General features: G+C 38.0%; 1 protein-coding gene across 19 annotated transcripts in view; it reads left to right on the plus strand.

Moving 5' to 3' along the window:
• The window catches only part of RIMS2 (regulating synaptic membrane exocytosis 2), a 446,419-nt gene that overhangs the window by 55,432 nt on the left and 373,169 nt on the right, over window positions 1-17,818 (plus strand). For 10 of the 19 annotated variants that reach the window (XM_032181305.1, XM_032181302.1, XM_032181301.1 and 7 more), the window contains exon 1: window positions 4,689-4,742. The exons of 4 other annotated variants lie outside the window; for them this stretch is intronic. Coding sequence is in view for 4 of the 15 variants with exons in the window: in XM_032181320.1 (XP_032037211.1) it covers window positions 4,223-4,255; window positions 4,656-4,742 (120 nt within the window). In the remaining 11 variants the exon portion in view is untranslated. Of the gene's footprint in view, window positions 1-4,222; window positions 4,256-4,655; window positions 4,743-8,207; window positions 8,213-14,202; window positions 14,205-17,818 lie in introns of those variants that run through there. 5 more of the 19 variants (XM_032181320.1, XM_032181323.1, XM_032181321.1 and 2 more) reach the window with 2 other exon arrangements.

Below are 17,818 nucleotides of genomic sequence, written 5' to 3' on the forward strand. Positions count from 1 at the left end.
CAAACAAGAGGTAGGTTTGTATTTCCAGCCCTCTCAGCAGAAGGGCTAGAAAAATCTTTCTGTCCTGGTGTAGCCTCGTCTAACCCTTACTGAGCAAAGGCACACAGGTACAGGCCTGCAGTGCTTGAAACCCAAGTGAGGTGGTGTGTTACGTGCCTTGTGCTTCTCCCGGTGTTTCAGGAGACACGAGGTACACTCAGACTGTTCCTGCTGACCCGATCTCCGTGTGCCTGTAGGTCCGTGGCTGGCAAATCTGAATGTTGAGAGCGCTGTCGTGTTTGAGGTAGATCTTTATTCCTGGCAAGGATGGCTGGTTCTGAAATGTGCATATCCCCAGGCTTCACTGGAGAAGAACTTGGTACCTGTTGAATTTCACCCATCTAGAAGGTATACGGAGTATTTTATGGGTCATTATCATGGATTTAGGCACCTGAATACCACCCGCATGTTTTTGTGGCTATGCACCAAAGCATGTAAAAGTAGAGGAAAGGTCTGGTGACAGAGTACTTGTTAGTTTACCAACACATTTGGGAAGAATCCGATATGGTTTTGGCACAATAGATTTTAGGTAAGTGCTTTTACTGATAGCAGTGGATTGAAGAATAGAAAATTATTAAGAATTTATAGGGCTGAGGAAAACTGTGTTATTTTCACTACCTTTACAACTTCTTCTCCTGCTTCTGTTGTTCTTGTTCTCTTCCCTCACTTCTCTGTTCTGTCCTCCTATTCGTTCTCTCTACCAGTGGGACTAGCCATGACCTTTGAGGAAGCGTAGAGTACACAGAGAGGATCTAACATAAAGAAGTGCTGAATGAGACTTGAGGTCTAACGTAATGATGCTGGTGCCTTGAGGTCAAAGGGTCTGGCACTTGCACTGTGTAGGCTTGCAGAAGAGCACAAGAGGATTGGTACTGTGAATGTTTCAAAGCGCAGAGGGTCCAGACAACTTACACACTTTTACACTTGTAAAGTGCAAAAATTCTTTATTGTTGGCAAGCAGAAAAATGGTGGCTTGTTTTAAAGTCAATAAGGTGATGCAGGATATGGAATTATGAGATGTGGAAAGTAAGTTGTGAACTGATAACGGTTTCAGATTCTTTCAGCGTTTAAGAATTAATGTAGTGTTTGTACACAGTGTTGATTGAATTCCTGTAGGGACAGAAATTTTCATCAAAAAAGAAAATAGGTAGAGAATTACTTAATGTTTTGAGTTGTTAAAATGCACTGTCCCAGTCACTGCTGATCACATCATCTGCAGCCTGCTGGTGGTCTTAATAAGCAGGTATTTATGGGAAATTGTTTCTGGTCAATAATTAGAACCGGCATCCTTCTTGGTGGAGTTTCTAGAAGGCAGATTGAAAAGGTGTGGGAAGGCAAAGTTAAGACGTAGTCTGAAAGAAACGGAATGTAGTTACATGGTTTGGGATTTTTCAGTTGGTCTGATGAGTAAATGGATATATATATACATATATATATTGGACATGTTAATCCAGTTCTTGTAAGGAATTATTAGTTGCTGATTTTTGAAAGGAGGGGAAAAGGCAATTTATATATGGGAAATCTGGGAGTACACTCCCTAGTAAAACACAAGGTACTTCTTGTAACCGAAGGAAGGACAACGCAATGTGTAGTATCTAGACAGGATTTAAGAATCTGGAGTCCTATCAGTCCTCTTTTGTCTAAAAAAAACTATTTAAACCACCATTGTGTTAAAACACATTCCTTGTATTTCATCTAAATGCATTAATATTTCTATGAGTTACTGCAGCTTCTACTCCTAATTTGTCTGATTGAAGAGTATTTTGGAAGGAGATTAGCAGCCCTTTCCCTCTGGCTTGCTGACTTGGGTGCCGAATCTCAATCTATTCCCTGACCTTGGATGAGAAATGTCTGTGCTGTACACCCAAAGGATCCAGGCCTGTTGACCCACAAGGTCAACAAGAGCTTAACTTCATATGGTAGAATCTGTTTTTTTCAATAGATATTTTTAATAATTTCGTTTCAAATTCTAGCTTCCCCTCCATTGTCGCTATAAAGTCAAGAAAGATCATTGCCTAATCAAGGGACTAAAGGGTATGAGGATAGTACTCAAGGATGCGTCATAGTTATATAATAACAGAGGCTCTTGTCCTCACGTAACTGCAGTGTTGGAAAGTGTACAGTGGACGAGACACAGAATTGTAGGAGAAAAGAGTATTTCAGGGGAGATATTTTCAATTGCGGAAGCAAATCATATCCTGACTTAGAACACAGTGCTCCTATAAAATGAGGGGAAAACCATTTTAAATGCAGATTTTCAAGGTGGCTACTAATGGGAAACGTTTCTTTAGTGGTTCTGAATCTGATTGTAAGATTTTCAGAAATACAAAGGATTTGCAGCTGCAGTTGAAGTCACTGAACACACACAATTATGTAAAGATGCTAAATCCTCTTGGGGAAAAAAAAAAAAAAAACAAAAACACAACAAAGATTTCAAATGGAGCTCTGAAGAAGTGTGCGTTACTGCAAATTATGATTTCACCCTATTTCGGTCTCAATTCTGCATGTTACAAAAATGACCGTGGTCCCAGTCCAAAGGAAGGGCATTGGTTGTAATCTCAATGTGTGAAACATTCGTATTTCATTTGTTTATTTCAGTAGAAAAATTCACAATGAAACACTAATTTAAGTGTCCAGTAAATACGTTTGGGAGCCATGTATTGAGAGGAATATAAGGAAGCATGGAGGAACTGCGTATTCATGTTTCTTGGTCCAGTGGCACTTCCTTCTCACAGCTTACCAAATACAGCTTTCAGGCCCTTAAAGTTGGAGGCTATAGACTGTTTTAAGGTGCCTAGTACAAGAAGGTACAGATACCAATTCCCTATTTTTTTGTGTGGAAAAAACAGTATGGTATCTCACGGTGAAAGATGATACTGCAGTTAAAATGCATGGCGGAGTGGAATTGCAACTGCATGAGCAATTTTTATTTCCATATTTCTTAACTTCAAAATATATCTGCCTGCGTTTTTGGTTTTGTACTTTTACCTATTTTTTTTCACTATAATTTTCTAAAATGCTGAAAAGGCAAGCTGTGCTAGAGGACTGTTCACTGTGTGCTCATGTTCAGTTTTCTCTTTCTGTACTAAATTTTGTTTTTTTCAAAATTTTCACTGTATCAGTGTCCACTTCCCTTATTTAGTTCTTGTCTAGTCACTGAACCCTGTTCACAGGAGGAGTCACAGTGACATGTCATATGGAGGAGGAGATGTGGAGCTATTTTTGTGAGCTTTAGTCTTTTATCTGAAGTTAAGCATCTGCTTAAATTATGAGCCTGCACTCCCCTCCTAGCTAAGTAAGGGACATTGAGGACATCTATTTAGGAACCTGTTTGGTTTCATTGAATGTAAAGGGAAACTGGTCCTAACTTGATATTTAGGACAGATAGGTGCAATTAGAGAGAGAGTAAATATTAGAGAGATGTAAATACTGCCTGTGAGTACACATCTCTATTCTTGGATTTAGTGGAGAGGAATTGCATAGGACATCACCTTGCTCACTCAAATTAAAGCATGTATTTCAGATACAATGGTTTCCTGAAGATGATGGACAAACACTAATCAGTACTATGCAGACTTGCTGTATGTATTATCTAATTACTTCTTCTAGCAAGTAAAAGTAAACTTCACTCAGAGTCAAGTTCCTTAGTCTTCCCTCCTTAGTTTTTAGAGTTACGTTGTCTGCAGACACTGACATAATTGTAGTTTCATAAACGCAGAGAAGATTTTCCTTTAACCTGTTAGTTTAGGGTGCTGTGTTTTAAATGATGTTACATGTTTTAAATTCACCTTGAATTATGGTAGGTAATTCGATTGTAAAATAAAAATATAGAAAATAGATAGTAAAGATAATCAAAACACCTTCCTTTGCATTTGTAGTTGAATGTATTGCTGGAAATGTTCTAACATGTTATTCTGTCCAAAGAATTGGAAGCCAGTTAGAAGAAACTGCGTTGATTTCAATTTTGTAACGAGAAGTTTTAGATATTTGGCTTTCCCCAGTTTTAATCCTAAATGGAAATAAGCACAAAATACCCAATACTATAAATGCCCAACAAATATTAAGGGAATTCCTTTTAACTCAGGGTAAGATTTTTTTCCTACTGATTTGATGCAGGTTATAAAACTTCAGGGTAGTTGTTTTACAACATGTTGCACTCAGTTGTGCAAACTTATCTTTTTAGGGTCAAAGAAGAGCAAAAACCACAGCTGACACAGTAAGTAAATTATCTTAAAAGTGCAGTAGGCTTGACTTTTCTACCTTTGCCATGTTCTGCTTTCTGCACCTTTGATGGTATTAGCTTACCCTAATACCTGATAGGCTGCAGTTAGTTTGCCATCTGCTTCCTGACTGGCTTGTAAGAGAGCTGCCTGCAGCTTCTTACTTCATCCACATCTCGGTTGGATGTAGGTTCTTGCTGCCTGCTTGTGAACTGGTTAACTGTAAAACTTTGTTTTCCCTTTCCTCCCTTAGTGGCTGATTTAGTACTGCAGCTAACATTCCCATTGGCTCTAGCTTTTCCGCCTGTATATTTTCTATTATCATTGGATAAGAAAACATTTGAACTAGTCTGGTTTTATTGGTTATTCAGTCACATTATTTGCTTATTTAAACAGGTGGTTTCCCTTTAGTGGGATCACTGAGCTGGTAAATAACGTTCTTCAACCACAGCAAAAGCAGCAAAATGAAAAGGAGCCCCAGACGTAAGTAAGCTGCTCTCTGTAGACTAAGTAATGTCTGTATAGCATTAAAACTTACTGGAGAGTAGGTTTATAAGAACTGCCCATTTAGAACATCCTGCTGAAGGCATTTTACAAGCTGACACTGTTTGCTTTCCAACCCTCATTGGCAAAGGGAAAGCTGAAAATCAACTTTGACATTTTTAACAGTAATTTAAGTGGTTATATTAGAAAACAATCAGAGGAAATACTACTGCTCCATTTGCCTTTTTCTGCAAATGCTCCATACGTGAAACTCTCAGTGAAGTGATGTGTTTTCTGTGCATGCAGAGCTTGAATGGTAAGACATGTATTATATATAGCATATCTATGCACATGCATGGTATTTATCGTACTGATCATGCATAGAATGCTATACAAATCTATATAACATGAAGACCTCTTAAAGGACCAGGAAAATACCATTTCATTTTTTCATGCTTCTAAAATATCTGTAAAGTTTCAAAACTTTAGCAGATATAAGGTGAAATTTTGGTTCTGTCAAAATTCAGGGGAGTTTTGACTTTGATGGGGCCATTATTTCATCCATGGACCCTCTACAGTGCTAAGCCAGTATGAGAGCTGTGTGAAAAATTTTACTTTTCTTTCAGTCTGAAAATGTTATGATTTAACAGGAACTGGCAAAGCTAGGACATTCAGTCTTAGAGTGGAACTTAAAGCATGAAGCTAAAAATACTCTTTTCCTAATGAAAAACTAAAAAATATATATCAAATTTTAAGATTTTAAAATGTGACATCTGATATTATGTGAACTTTAAATGGTTATGTATTTTCTTTTTAAAATGATTGTTTTATAATTTCACATTACAAAATAAATGTTTGCTTTTGAACCCATGTGTAAGAGGTTTAAGACATGCATATTATTTGAGGCAGAATCAGTTTTAGTTTATTTTTAAATATGTACAGTTAAGTGGCATTTCATACTTCAAGGGCATGAAAAGAGTTAATTTTTTTTTTTTTTTTTGAAAATACACAGAAATTTTGACAAAACTGAACAGAGAAATAGGCCATAAAATTGATATTCTGTAAGGCAATGTATTATTTTGAGCTCTGTGTCTTATTTCCTCACTGAAGTTCTTACTAAATTGTGTATGTTACTAGTAGTGGAGTTTTTCTTTATTGATTATGGTTATGTATTTGCAATATTAAATTTTGTTCACACCATCTCCTTTGTCTTCCTAATCTCCTCAATGCATCAAAATTTGTTCTGGTTACCAATATTGTACGTGTGAAGCATATAGCTTTAAAGAAACAAAATACTGTTCTCAATGTAAATGAGTGAGTTATAGTTGCTGAAAAACCACTAATAAATACTGTTATTGTTAAAATTACTGTTATAATGGAAGGATTTTTTTGAACAGCCATTTCTGGGAACCAATTTTCTTCAGTGTTTTTATTAGATAACTAGGAAATGAAGTATGCTGTAAACTCATTGAATTTACAGATGCCACAAGGCTGCGAGAAGTATGATATTTAATAGTAGGGTTATATTCCAAAAATATTCTGAATAAAAACAAGCTGTGGTTATGGTGTTATGATGCCATGCAGTAGAGGTCTGATACTATTCAGCAGGATGAATTTGTTAGGTAGGGATAATTTATGCAGTTGACCTAGGATGGAGAAAACCGTCCAAGTAGAAGTTCTTTTACAGAGAATATGGGAGCCATAATAATATATCAACTGAGGAAGAGTCAGTATTTGTGAACAACGTAAATGGCATAATGGGATGTGTACACAATAGCCTGGATTTGCTGTGAAGAAATGTTTTCACTCTGCTAAACTTTGGTAATGTCTCACCTGGAATAGTGTGTGCTCTGTTTTGGAAACTGTATTTCAAAAATGATGTGGAGTGGTTAGTGTTCATTGGAGAGTAATAAGAATGATTAGTCATATGTCTAAATAATATGGCATGTACAAAGAAAGATTGAAACATATGAGATGGTTTAGCCTACTGGAGAGAAAATCCCAGGGGATGGAGATGAACAAATCTTTAATTATGCAGAAAGTTGCTGTAGTTTGGAAGGAAAATTTTCTCTTCTCCTTCCTGCTCGTGTTGAAGCAGAAAGAATTAAACTTAAGTTGTGCCAGGGAGGATTCAGTGATTCAGTTTGGTAGGGAAAACTTTTTAATGGAAAGAAAACTTAAAATGCTTAAGTAATTTGCCTGGGGCTTGTGTGGAAGCTCTGTCACTGAAAATCTTAGACTTGGCAAGGTAAATATCTGTTGTTACAAGAGACCCAAGTGTAGGTGGTTCTCACTAGGACAAGAGAATGGATTAAGTGACTTTTTCAAGTGTCTTCCAGCACTGTGTATTTGTGATCATATCAAGTCATTGATTTATTAATTAATATGATTAATTTTTGTGATTATTGTAAACTTTCACAGAGAAAAATAGAACAAAAATATTAACAGTGCAACTTTTTTATTTACTTTCTTTTCCTGACTTTAATGGATTGCAGAGGACTGTTGTACTTGGGGATCATTGTAAGACACAGAAGTCTGTATGCCTGAAGACATTTTTACCACTATCTATAAATGTCTGCACATTTTCCACTTGAAATCACTGCCAGTATCTGAGTCTGTAATGGATTTTAAGATACGTCTGGCTGTCCAATTTCAGTGATGGAAAACTTATTTACAGTTAATCTGGGGAGGACAAAATGTGTGAGAAGGCAGACAAGGAATCATGCTAGTGGTTGAGAATGTAAGGTATCGTGTTATAAAATTCCGTTTTGCTCTCAAAGTATTTTTGAGGCAGGAATAGTTTGACATCCTTTCGACATGAATTTTTTATCACAGAACCACAGAATGTTTGAGGTTGAAAGTTCCCTCTGGATGTCTTGTCCAACCTCCCCTGCTCAAGCAGGGTCACCTAGAGTCACTTGCCCAGGACCATGTCCAGAAGGTTTTTGAACATCAGTCTCCAAGGAGGGAGACTCCACAACCTTTTTGGGAAACCTTGTTGTGCCCAGTCACACTCACAGTTAAGTGCTTCCTGATGTTTAAACGTAGCCTCTTGTGGTATGGTTTGTGCCTATTGCCTCCTGTGCTGGCACTGGGCACCACAGAGGAGAGCCTGCCTCTGTTCTCTTTGCACCCTCCTTTCAGGTATTTATGGACAATGATGAGATCCCCCCCTTGAACCTCTTCTTCTCCAGGCTGAACAGACCCAGCTCTCTCATCCTTTTCTCATACTGTTATGCTTTGCTGGGCTTTCTCCAGTTTGTCCAGGTCTCTGCTGTACCGGGGAGCACAGAACTGGACACACTACTCCAGGTGTGGCCTCACCAGGCCTGAGCGGTGGGGAAGGATCATCTCCCTTGACTTGCTGGCGATACTTTGCTTAATACAGCCCTGAATACCACTGGCCTTCTTTGCCCCAAGGGTACACATTGTTGGCTCCTGTTCAACTTGCTGTCCAGCAGGAGCTCCAGGTCCTTTCCTGCCAAGCTGCTTTCCAGCTAGGTAGGGTCCAGCCTGTGCTAGCGCCTGGGGTTGTTCTTCTCCAGGTGCAGGATTTTGCATTTCCCCTTGTTGAACTTCATGAAGTTCCTGTCAGCCCACTTCTCCAGCCAGTCTAGGTCCCTCTGGTGTATCTGCCACTCCGCCCAGTTTTGTGTCAATCCACATTGCATCAGTTCATGCAGCCCATAGTTCATCAACTTCTGTGTGAGAATCTTGTGGCAGATGGTGTCAAAAGTCTTCCTGGAGACAAAGTAGATGGTATCCGTTGCTCGCCACTCATATATTAAGCCACTCATTTCATCACAGAAGTTCATAAAGTTGGTCAAGTATGACTTCCTCTGTTGAAATAGTTTCCAGGATGAGCTGTTCCATCAGCTTCCCAGGGACTGAGGTGAGGCTGCCTGGCCTGTGCTTTCCCTGGGCCCTCCTTTGTGCCTTTCCTGAAGGCAGGAGTGACATTTGCTTTCCTGCAGTCTTTGGGCATTTGTCCCAGCTGTCATGATGGATCAAAGGTTCAATATTGAGAGTGGTCTTGCATATCTGGTCTTCCTTGATAACAAATATTTTTATCTCCAGCTCCTGTGTACCTCATCATGAGTTTTGCCTGCATTGTTCAAGGTCTTTCCATGTTGGCATCCTTACAGAGTAGGGATCCATAGCTGCCTTCTGAAGAAATTGCTTCAACTGTTGAGCAATTGCTCAACAATTAGCCTGTCAATTTTTGTTTCTTCACATATATATGGCATGTATTTTGTAAAAGGTATATATGGATTTTTCTTCATTAGGACTTGCTGATGTTCTTTGTGCCTAAGTGTTTCACTTAAAGTTTATATATCTTTTTTTTTTTTTTTTAATATATATATATATATATATATATATATATATATATATATTTTTTTTTTTGTAAGAACCCTGGAAAGTTATGTGATTGTATTAAGCTCCAGTCAAAATAGAGGTATTCCCATAATCTGTATTGGCAATGCCCAGCAATGGATATTTAAGAACTCACATATGGAGCAGGGCACCCAGAGAGTAATTCTGGTACAGCCACTTGGCTGTGTTGTAGTGGTTTCCTGAGGTGAAGGCTGCATACATATTGCTGCATTTATTTCATAGCCATTAGGAATCTCTCTGCCATAAGCATTTTCAGTCCCATTCGAAACCTATTTATATTTTTGGCTTCAGAACTTGGTGAAATGAATTCTGCAATTTAATTAGGTGTTGTATAGGAGAGTTGTGACCTTTTGTCTGCTTTAAACCTGCTGCCTATTAATTTTATTGGGGGAGTCCTTCTTGTGTTATGTAATTCCTTAGATACTACGGTGGCTTAGGAAAGACAGTTTCTTAATATTCGCTGCTTAAAGATATCCAAATACCCAAAAGATTTTTATTTTTTTTTATTGCTTTCTGCATGAAAGTTAAAGCTTATTATTAAGGGCATCATCCAAAAGCCTCTTGAACACTGACAAGCAAGGGGCATCAGCCACATCTCTAGGAAGCCTGTCCCAGTGTTTGACCACCCTCACAGTAAAGAAATTTCTCCTGATGCCCAGTCTGAACCACCCCTGGTAGATATGTGCCATTCCTGTGCATCCTGTCATCACTTCCCAGGGAGCAGAGGCTGGCACCTCGCTCAGTGCTTCCCCTCATCAGGAGGCTGCAGAGAGCTGTGAGGTCGCCTCTTGGCCTCCTCTTCCCCAGACCAGACAACACAAGCACCCTCAGCCTCTCCTCATAGACTATATTGTGGAGCCCAGAACCACACACGATATTCAAGGTGAGGCCACAGCAGTGCTAAATATAGTGGAATAATCACCTCTCTAGGCTGGCTGGTTGTGCTGCATTTAGTGCATCTCTGAATACGGTTTGCCCTCTTGGCTGCCAGGGCACACCACAGGCTCCTGTTGAGCCTGTTGTTGACCAGCACCCAGAGATCCGTTTCTGCTGAGCTACTATCCAGCCATTTGTCTCCATCCCAGGCACAGAACCCAGCATTTTCCTTTGAGCTTCATGCCATTAATTATAGTGGATATTTTAGTCAGTGTCTGAAATAAAGCCATTTCTGAAAGGATCACTCCATTTATTAGAATCTCTAATGAATTCAAGTTAAAATACATTGGCATTTCTCAAATATTTATCATAAATCCATGGATCATTGTTTTTGTATTCTAAATTTCCTGTGTAAACAATGTGACTACCAAACACTAGGTAGCTTTGAATTTCATCATATTGACTACTGCAAGTGTGATAATAAACCCACATAAAAAAATGTTCAACGAAAGTTACACTATATATAGTCAGCAGGTTTATTTGCAGTCCGTTTAGTTGCTGTTCAGTATGGTTTTTAATAGAACCTGTTGAAAATAGCACATTCCACTTGAAGGAATATTTTTCTCAAAGAGAAAAATATATCTCTGCAGCCAATACACTTGTGAAATTGGAGTCATAAGAAGTCTAGCACTCTCCTGTGTTTATTTTCTCAGACAGGAAGATGGAGAGAAAACTGAGAGTAAATGAGCTGAAAATAAAAGTATAATTTATGGTATTAAAAAAAAATAATATTCCAAGATTGTAGCTATCTAGCTATCTCAAAGTCAAATATTATAAATCTCCCAAATACCTTTTTAACTGTAAAAATATTCTTGTCTCCAAATAAAGTCAATATGAGGTAACTCAGCAACTTCTGTTGTGTGGTTCTAATGACTGATCATGACCACTACTGTTATGAGACTGGTAAAAATTACCACTTTTAGCATAAAGTTACGGTTGACTGACTTGTAAAGATGCCCTAGACCTTAGTCAGTTTTTTTCCTCCTAATATTTAATGCAAGAAAGCCTTATTTATGTTGGTTGTATTGTTCACATTATTAGTGATGCCAAGATAGTAGTAATGAATATGGTGAGTTTTGGTTTTATCAGAAGGCAGAGTTGAACATTTTGGGGACAGATAGATGTGATCATAAGAAACATATTTCTGGACTTAACTTTGATTCCAATTTGCCCGTTTTAGTTTTAACACATACACAGAATGTAATTCTGCAAACAAAACCCACGATAAAGATACGAGATTTCACATTTTTGATATATAAAATCTTATTAACTGAGGAATTAAAAAACACTCAGGGACAACGTGAGGAACCTATTGTTTGGGAAAATACCTATTCATGGAAGAAAAAAAAAGTAATCTTTAAATAAATGCTAGGTGGTGTGTTATAATGAGGAATTCCTGAGGATCTGGGATTAAAAAGAGAAATAGTCTTGCAAATAGAAAGAGAAGAACAAAACCAAAAATATTTAACTGGTCAGCAGTTAGCATTATGGGCAAAGAAAAAGTAACACCCCTCCTCCCCCCAAATGGGATAATCCCAATGTATATACTTCACACTAATAAGATAATAGAAAAATGATAAGAAAGGAAAGTAATTGTACTTTCAAATAAGGTAGAGCTGAAATGAAGCTATGTTAGCTATTTAGTATACTAAAATCTCAAGCTATTTTGTGTTCTGCATAATAATAATAATAATAATAATAATAATAATAATAATAATAATAATAATAATAATAATAATAATAATAATAATAAAAATAGTATGACTAAGAACATAATGTTTCTATATGTATATGCATGAGGTTTAAATAAACCCATTGCTACCTAGGCCGCACAGACTGCAGTATTTCGTAACATCAGTAAAGCAGCTCCAGAAAGCTTTATGTGAGAAGATTTTCTCTTACATTTTTTGGAATTTCTCAGAGTTTTTGGATCTCATGGGCTGTGGTGCTACTAATATGCTGACAACATCCTGCTTTGAGCTGCTTTCCAAAAGAAACGGACAGTACCCCTAGAGGGATGACAGGTTGTCTGAATGAGATAAGCAAATAGATTTAGAAAATGCTGGCTTAAGCTTGACTGAAACAAGACAGAAGTGGTAATCTCACTATAATAAGAGGGAAGCATGTTAAGCATGCAGCTGAGTCACCGAGCCCAGTCTCCAATGGCACCTGCCTTCGTGACAGTGGCAAAAGGGATTCTTGCAAGATGTGGAAGCTATCCAGTTATTTTGGCACAGAGTGTAACTATCATGTATATTTTCATTTTTTTTTTTTCAAAGATTTCTCCATTTTGTGCGCTAAAGAACTGATGGTAAAGGCCGTACAGCAAGTTCAGTTTCTGTGATGTGTATTAAATCTTAGGAAGGTCAAACCTTCTAGACAGGGTTGTATCTCAGCTGCTGCACTCTACTGGATAAGCATTATTCTTAATAATTTAAATTCTTTTTCCTTTAAAATGACACAGAAAACTATATTTTGTGGTAGAAGTGGTGTGAAGCTTATTATACTTGGAATATTGCTAGTTCCAAGACATCTGTTTTTATCATGATCCCAAAACAGAACAAAATGTTTTTGACTTGCCAAATAAAATTGGAACATCACTTTCCCAAATGTTCATGACCATTTTAGACTGCAAATGATCATCTATATGTGTAACAACATGTTTAAATGTGGCCATCAGTGTATGGCCTGTCCTGCTTGTCTCTGATGCTAAGTGAGCAAATTCCCTCGTGCATTTGAAAGGAGTAAATATCCATCACTTACATTTTTATTTTCCTCCTCTAATATGCTTCTGTGTTCCCATGCAATTTTCAGTCCATTACAGATACCTACTCTTTTATGTCCTCTTTTGTATCTGTCAGGGGTGGTAAAAGAGTGGCTGTTTTTGCTGACATAGTCTGACTAAAACTCTCTGGAAATATTTAAAAAGGCTTCGATTTCACAAAAGGCAGACTCAATTTCAGTGAAGAGGATATATAGAAATATAGGCACCTATTAACTGTTGAAAATACAGATCTATGCTATAGAAGCATCTGGAGTTCTATTCAGGAGTGAGTATTCAATGCACTTATAGCTACTGATAATAGAGAGTATTTTTCATTAATGTTTAAATAAAGATTCATGATATACATCTTTATTAGTCTCAAATTTGAGGAAAATCTACAGGTAGAAAATTAACTCTTTTTGTTAACTATTTCTTAACTAATAAAATAATGTCATAATAAACATATTCTTAGCTTTCTTATAAAGCTGCTATTTTCTTAAAATAATCTTTTGGTCAAATTCCTGGAGACAACTTGGCAGAGACTGAGCACAAGAAAAGAACAAGGGAATGCCTTGTGCTTCATACGTTTTACTTACAGGTTGACACAAAATGCTGTAAGCTTTTTGCTACTCTTGGATCTCTCTTCATGCTGGGAGAATTTGTGATTTGATACTTGGGCAGAAAATAAAGAAGACAGGAATCTCTGATGAATAGTGGCCAGGTTCATGGTTCTCATTGTGAACATAACAAATACCAAAGCCTGAATTTCAGTGGGATTTATATTATCTACATCACATAGCATGCCTTAAGTTATTCTTTGTCCTCTATCAAGTTTTTGTTTGCTGATTCATTATTCCCATTGGGAATTTAGAACACAAAAATTATCATATGGAGCTTGTACTTACAGTGCCTGATACTGAAGGAAAGTTTGGGAGCTCAGCAGTTGCAGAGCATCTCTGCATAGACAGAATCACAGCCTGAAACTTAGAGGAGAGAGCTGCATGGTACATCCGGACTGTGTTTGGTGTATGATCTGAAGGCATAACGATAAGTTGGTTAAGAACTTTTGATCCTGCTACAAGACCAGATAGCAATGGTTATAGTATTTTCAATAATGACTTAAATCAGGCCAAGGTTTATAATCTGTCTATACCGAAGTTTTACAATTATCAGTTTTATCAGTCCTGTTAAATAAGCAGTGATTGGTATGACAAAAAGGCTTTCAAAAGGGTAGTTTTAATGAATGCTAATTTGAGGTATAAAGGATTCTGAATAATTTTTTTTTTTTTTTGCACCAAAGGTGCAGCTTGTTCTTAAAGCAATAGACACTATTTGCTCTTTCTATCATGTATGATTGATCTTAAGACGTGAAAAGCACACCATGAACGATGTTGGTTAAATATTCAGTAGAAGGGAAAGATTTAATGGTCATGGATGAATCAATTCTAACATCATAACTGTGTAACTGTCCTCAAAAGGTTGCATAAAATTCTGAAAAAGAATCAGGTTCATGAACCAATGAACAATTTCAGAACAAGCAAGTAGGTTTTAAAACACTCTAAGTTAGCGACAGTAGCACTAGAAATGTTGGATACCCTTTAACTCCACCTGGTTTTGTTGGTACTGGAAGATGTTTGGTGCTTCACAAAGGCTGGCTGTGTGGTTTAAGCCCTGCATCTTAATGTTTGCTACTGAATGCAAGTACTGAGGACACTTTGTAGCTGTGCAAATGACTTCTGCAAATGACCCGGGTGCAGGTAGTGCTGAGTGCTACTGTGAAGCATTGAGCGCTTCCAGCTGCTGATGATACCAGGGGAAGCAGTGGTTGATTTTCATGCTAAGTTTCACATAACTGGGTATTTTTGCTTACTTGCAGGTTGAAAGCAGAACCAGGCCTGTCAGTCATCAGTATCTGGGGAATTCCTGTCCCCTGGAGTCAGGAAACACAATTAGGCATGCTGGAAATGCAATTAGGGTTCCCAGCTGCAGAGCTTTCCTGGAGAAAGTTCAAATGTTGGTGATGTGCTTGCTTCTAAACTAACAACTCCTTCCAATACCACTTCTGTGTAACCGATAGCTGTGAACCAGCATTGTGTTTGGCTTTGGAAGGGTTTGTTCTATGCTTTTATGTGTTTGGCCAGTTTGTTAGATATAAATAAAATGAAGTATTTGTTCCTTATTCAGAAAGGTCTGGAGGGGCAGTTAGACTAGAGGAAAGAAGTGTCAATTTGTCCTCCTTTATTTACGGCAGGAAAAGAATGGAGTGGTTTAGAAAGGCTTGACTGTAAGATGTAAAGCTCTGCCACATTTGCCCAGGAAAGACATCCTGAGTGAGACGGTTATCCTTCATCACCAGGCACAGCTTGTGTCATGATGATAGTTCTTGCTCCAGTCTGCTTCTACAGATTTGAGGTTCACTGAATGGGTATCCAGAATATCTCAGGTACGGTCTAAAAAGAGCACAGTCCTCCAAACATTTGTATCAATGAAATCAGCAAACAGCCCTTTATTTTGTAGACGAGTGGATCTTTCTAATTTTTCAGTATAATCATCCCCATTTGCTTTTGCATGTGCTCTCTTGGCTGGCCTTCTGTGATCATAGTAACAGTACTATTGATTTTACAGAAGAAGGAAATTCACTTATCTCTTCCTAAAGATGTTTTTTTCTGATTATGATCTGTATAGAGAGAAAGTTGAAGTAAATTCATAGTGATGTGGCTCCTGGAGTATCTTGGACTCAGAACAAACATAGACAGATGGTGCCAGGGTGAGTCGATCAGAAGCCTGGGGTGAGGATGAGTACTACTGGGTACAAAGTCTCATCTATGAATAACATTAACAGACGGTGAAGATTGTCATAGGGCAAAAAAGCCATCTCACAGAAACAAAAATCCAGTTTTTATTGTACGCTATTGGGAATTTTGGTCTGTCACAGTCATGATTCTGTGATTTCAACTTGCCAGTAATTCCAGTTGTGCCTTCCACATGTCACTCCTTCTTAACCTTTAGTAAGCTTTACATCCATTTGTGTATCCTGTGCTTCCACAGCTGAATATGATAGTTTTGTTTCAGGAAGGGGATGTTCTTGATTCAGTGCAAGGATATTCAGCGGAAAGACAACTTGAGTGCTGTCAGCAGGAGCACAGCCTGCCCAGCACAGGTCTGCTTTGCCTGTGGATACAGAACCGTGTCAGAAAGCAGTTTTGGAACAGTTGGGGACCCCCCATCTCCCAGTTATGCCCTTAGGCATAAAGGCAAAACACGTTTTCTTGTTTGTACTACGGTGTTCACCAACAGGGTGAAAACCACTAACGTTTGTATGACAAAAATCTGATTAACAAATGACCTCTGAAACAGCAGACTGTTGTCTATTTCAACACTGAATGTGTATTTTAGTTAACAAATATATTCCAGCCATGTCTCATCATACATAATGATGGCACTGCATTCTTCTCTTTATATTACCCTTAATGAATCTTTAAAGAAAACGTTCTGCTATCTGTACTCTTGGAAACTATTCTCTAAAAGGTTTACTATTGAATTTATGACTCCAGTGTGTATACTCCTTAACTCTGTCAATATTAATTACCTATGTACACTAAATAAATACTCTTTCTTTGGTTAAACATGTACTGATGAGTCACGATAATCCCAGGATGAAAACTTTTGTCTGCTCTGCTCAGCTTTTTAGATGGTGATTTGTTCAAGTATTGGCCATTATATCATAGGCAGTGCCTTTGCCTCTCTGCCAACAGAAAGACGAAAGGGAGATGTATATATAATCGACTTATTTTGGGTGCCTGTATTTAAAGAAGGATGCTGCTTTCAATGCTGGAAACGTAGTTACAAAGATCTGTTTTGTAAGGGGCCAGTTAACATTAGCACAAAGAAGAAATGGACATTTATCAGTGTTGATACTGGGCCTTAGAATGTTAATGTCCATGGACCTGGTCAATCCTGGATGCAAAAGGCTTATCTAAAATAAGAGTGGTGATTACTTTCAGACATGTGGACTTTGACAATTCCACCTGAAGTGTCTATGTTTTGCTGTAGGAAGATAATTGATAATTTTCCTGCAAAATATATTGCAGATTATCAACGGTGTCTTTAATTTATGATAGTAGATTTGTTGAAATACCACAACAGTTGAAGATCCCTCAGGGAAGGGGCAAAGGGAGAGCAACAAGATGGAGTAAGAGCCTGCTGAGTGTGATGTGCAGTGAGCATCTGAGCTGGATGAACTGATCGGTTCAGACCTGTACATCATACTATTTAAACAAAATGATATCTCAGAAACTTACAGGATCACGTATATGACACAGCAGTCTATGTAGTAACTTATGAGCCCTGCTCAACAATATGGAGAAATACAGTGCTCGAATATGAGAGCAGTTACACAGGAAGCAGATTGATGAAGAACAGAGCTAGGGCTTGTTTGACTTAAGTGCAATTATGCTAAAACAAATGTGAGTGGAATCTGCTTCTATTTACTGTTTTTCCAAACAGAAGTACTCCAGGAAAAGGCTTTAATGAACTGAGATCACAATCTTGGCAGGGAATAGTGTTCAAGTGTTACAGGAAAAGCGAATTTCACAGAGCAGTCTCTGGGCTAGTTCCTGGCCTGTGAGTGTCACGGTGTCCTTCTTGCTCCTGCTGGTTTACAGGGCCTGCTCTTACCCCACACTTCCCCTCCACTGGGTTATGAACAGCAAAGCACGATCAGCAGGGCTACTGGTGGCCCAGTACTGCTGTCTTACAGCCCTTGTTTATGCCCAGTAGGGCTCAGACCTTAATGATTAATTAATAAGCTATTTTGGGGGGGGGAGGGGTTGGTTTTGCACAGCTCTGATTATTTAGAAAAGTCAAACATTGTCTTTTAGGAATAGTGTTAGATTAACTACTGTTTATACTGTTTTTGGGACACAAATCTCTTTTCAGTTATTATCAAATACTGTTTACCTAAAATGGAGAAATACTGTGT

This window comes from Aythya fuligula, chromosome 2 (assembly GCF_009819795.1).
Source record: "Aythya fuligula isolate bAytFul2 chromosome 2, bAytFul2.pri, whole genome shotgun sequence".
NCBI lineage: Eukaryota > Metazoa > Chordata > Aves > Anseriformes > Anatidae > Aythya > Aythya fuligula.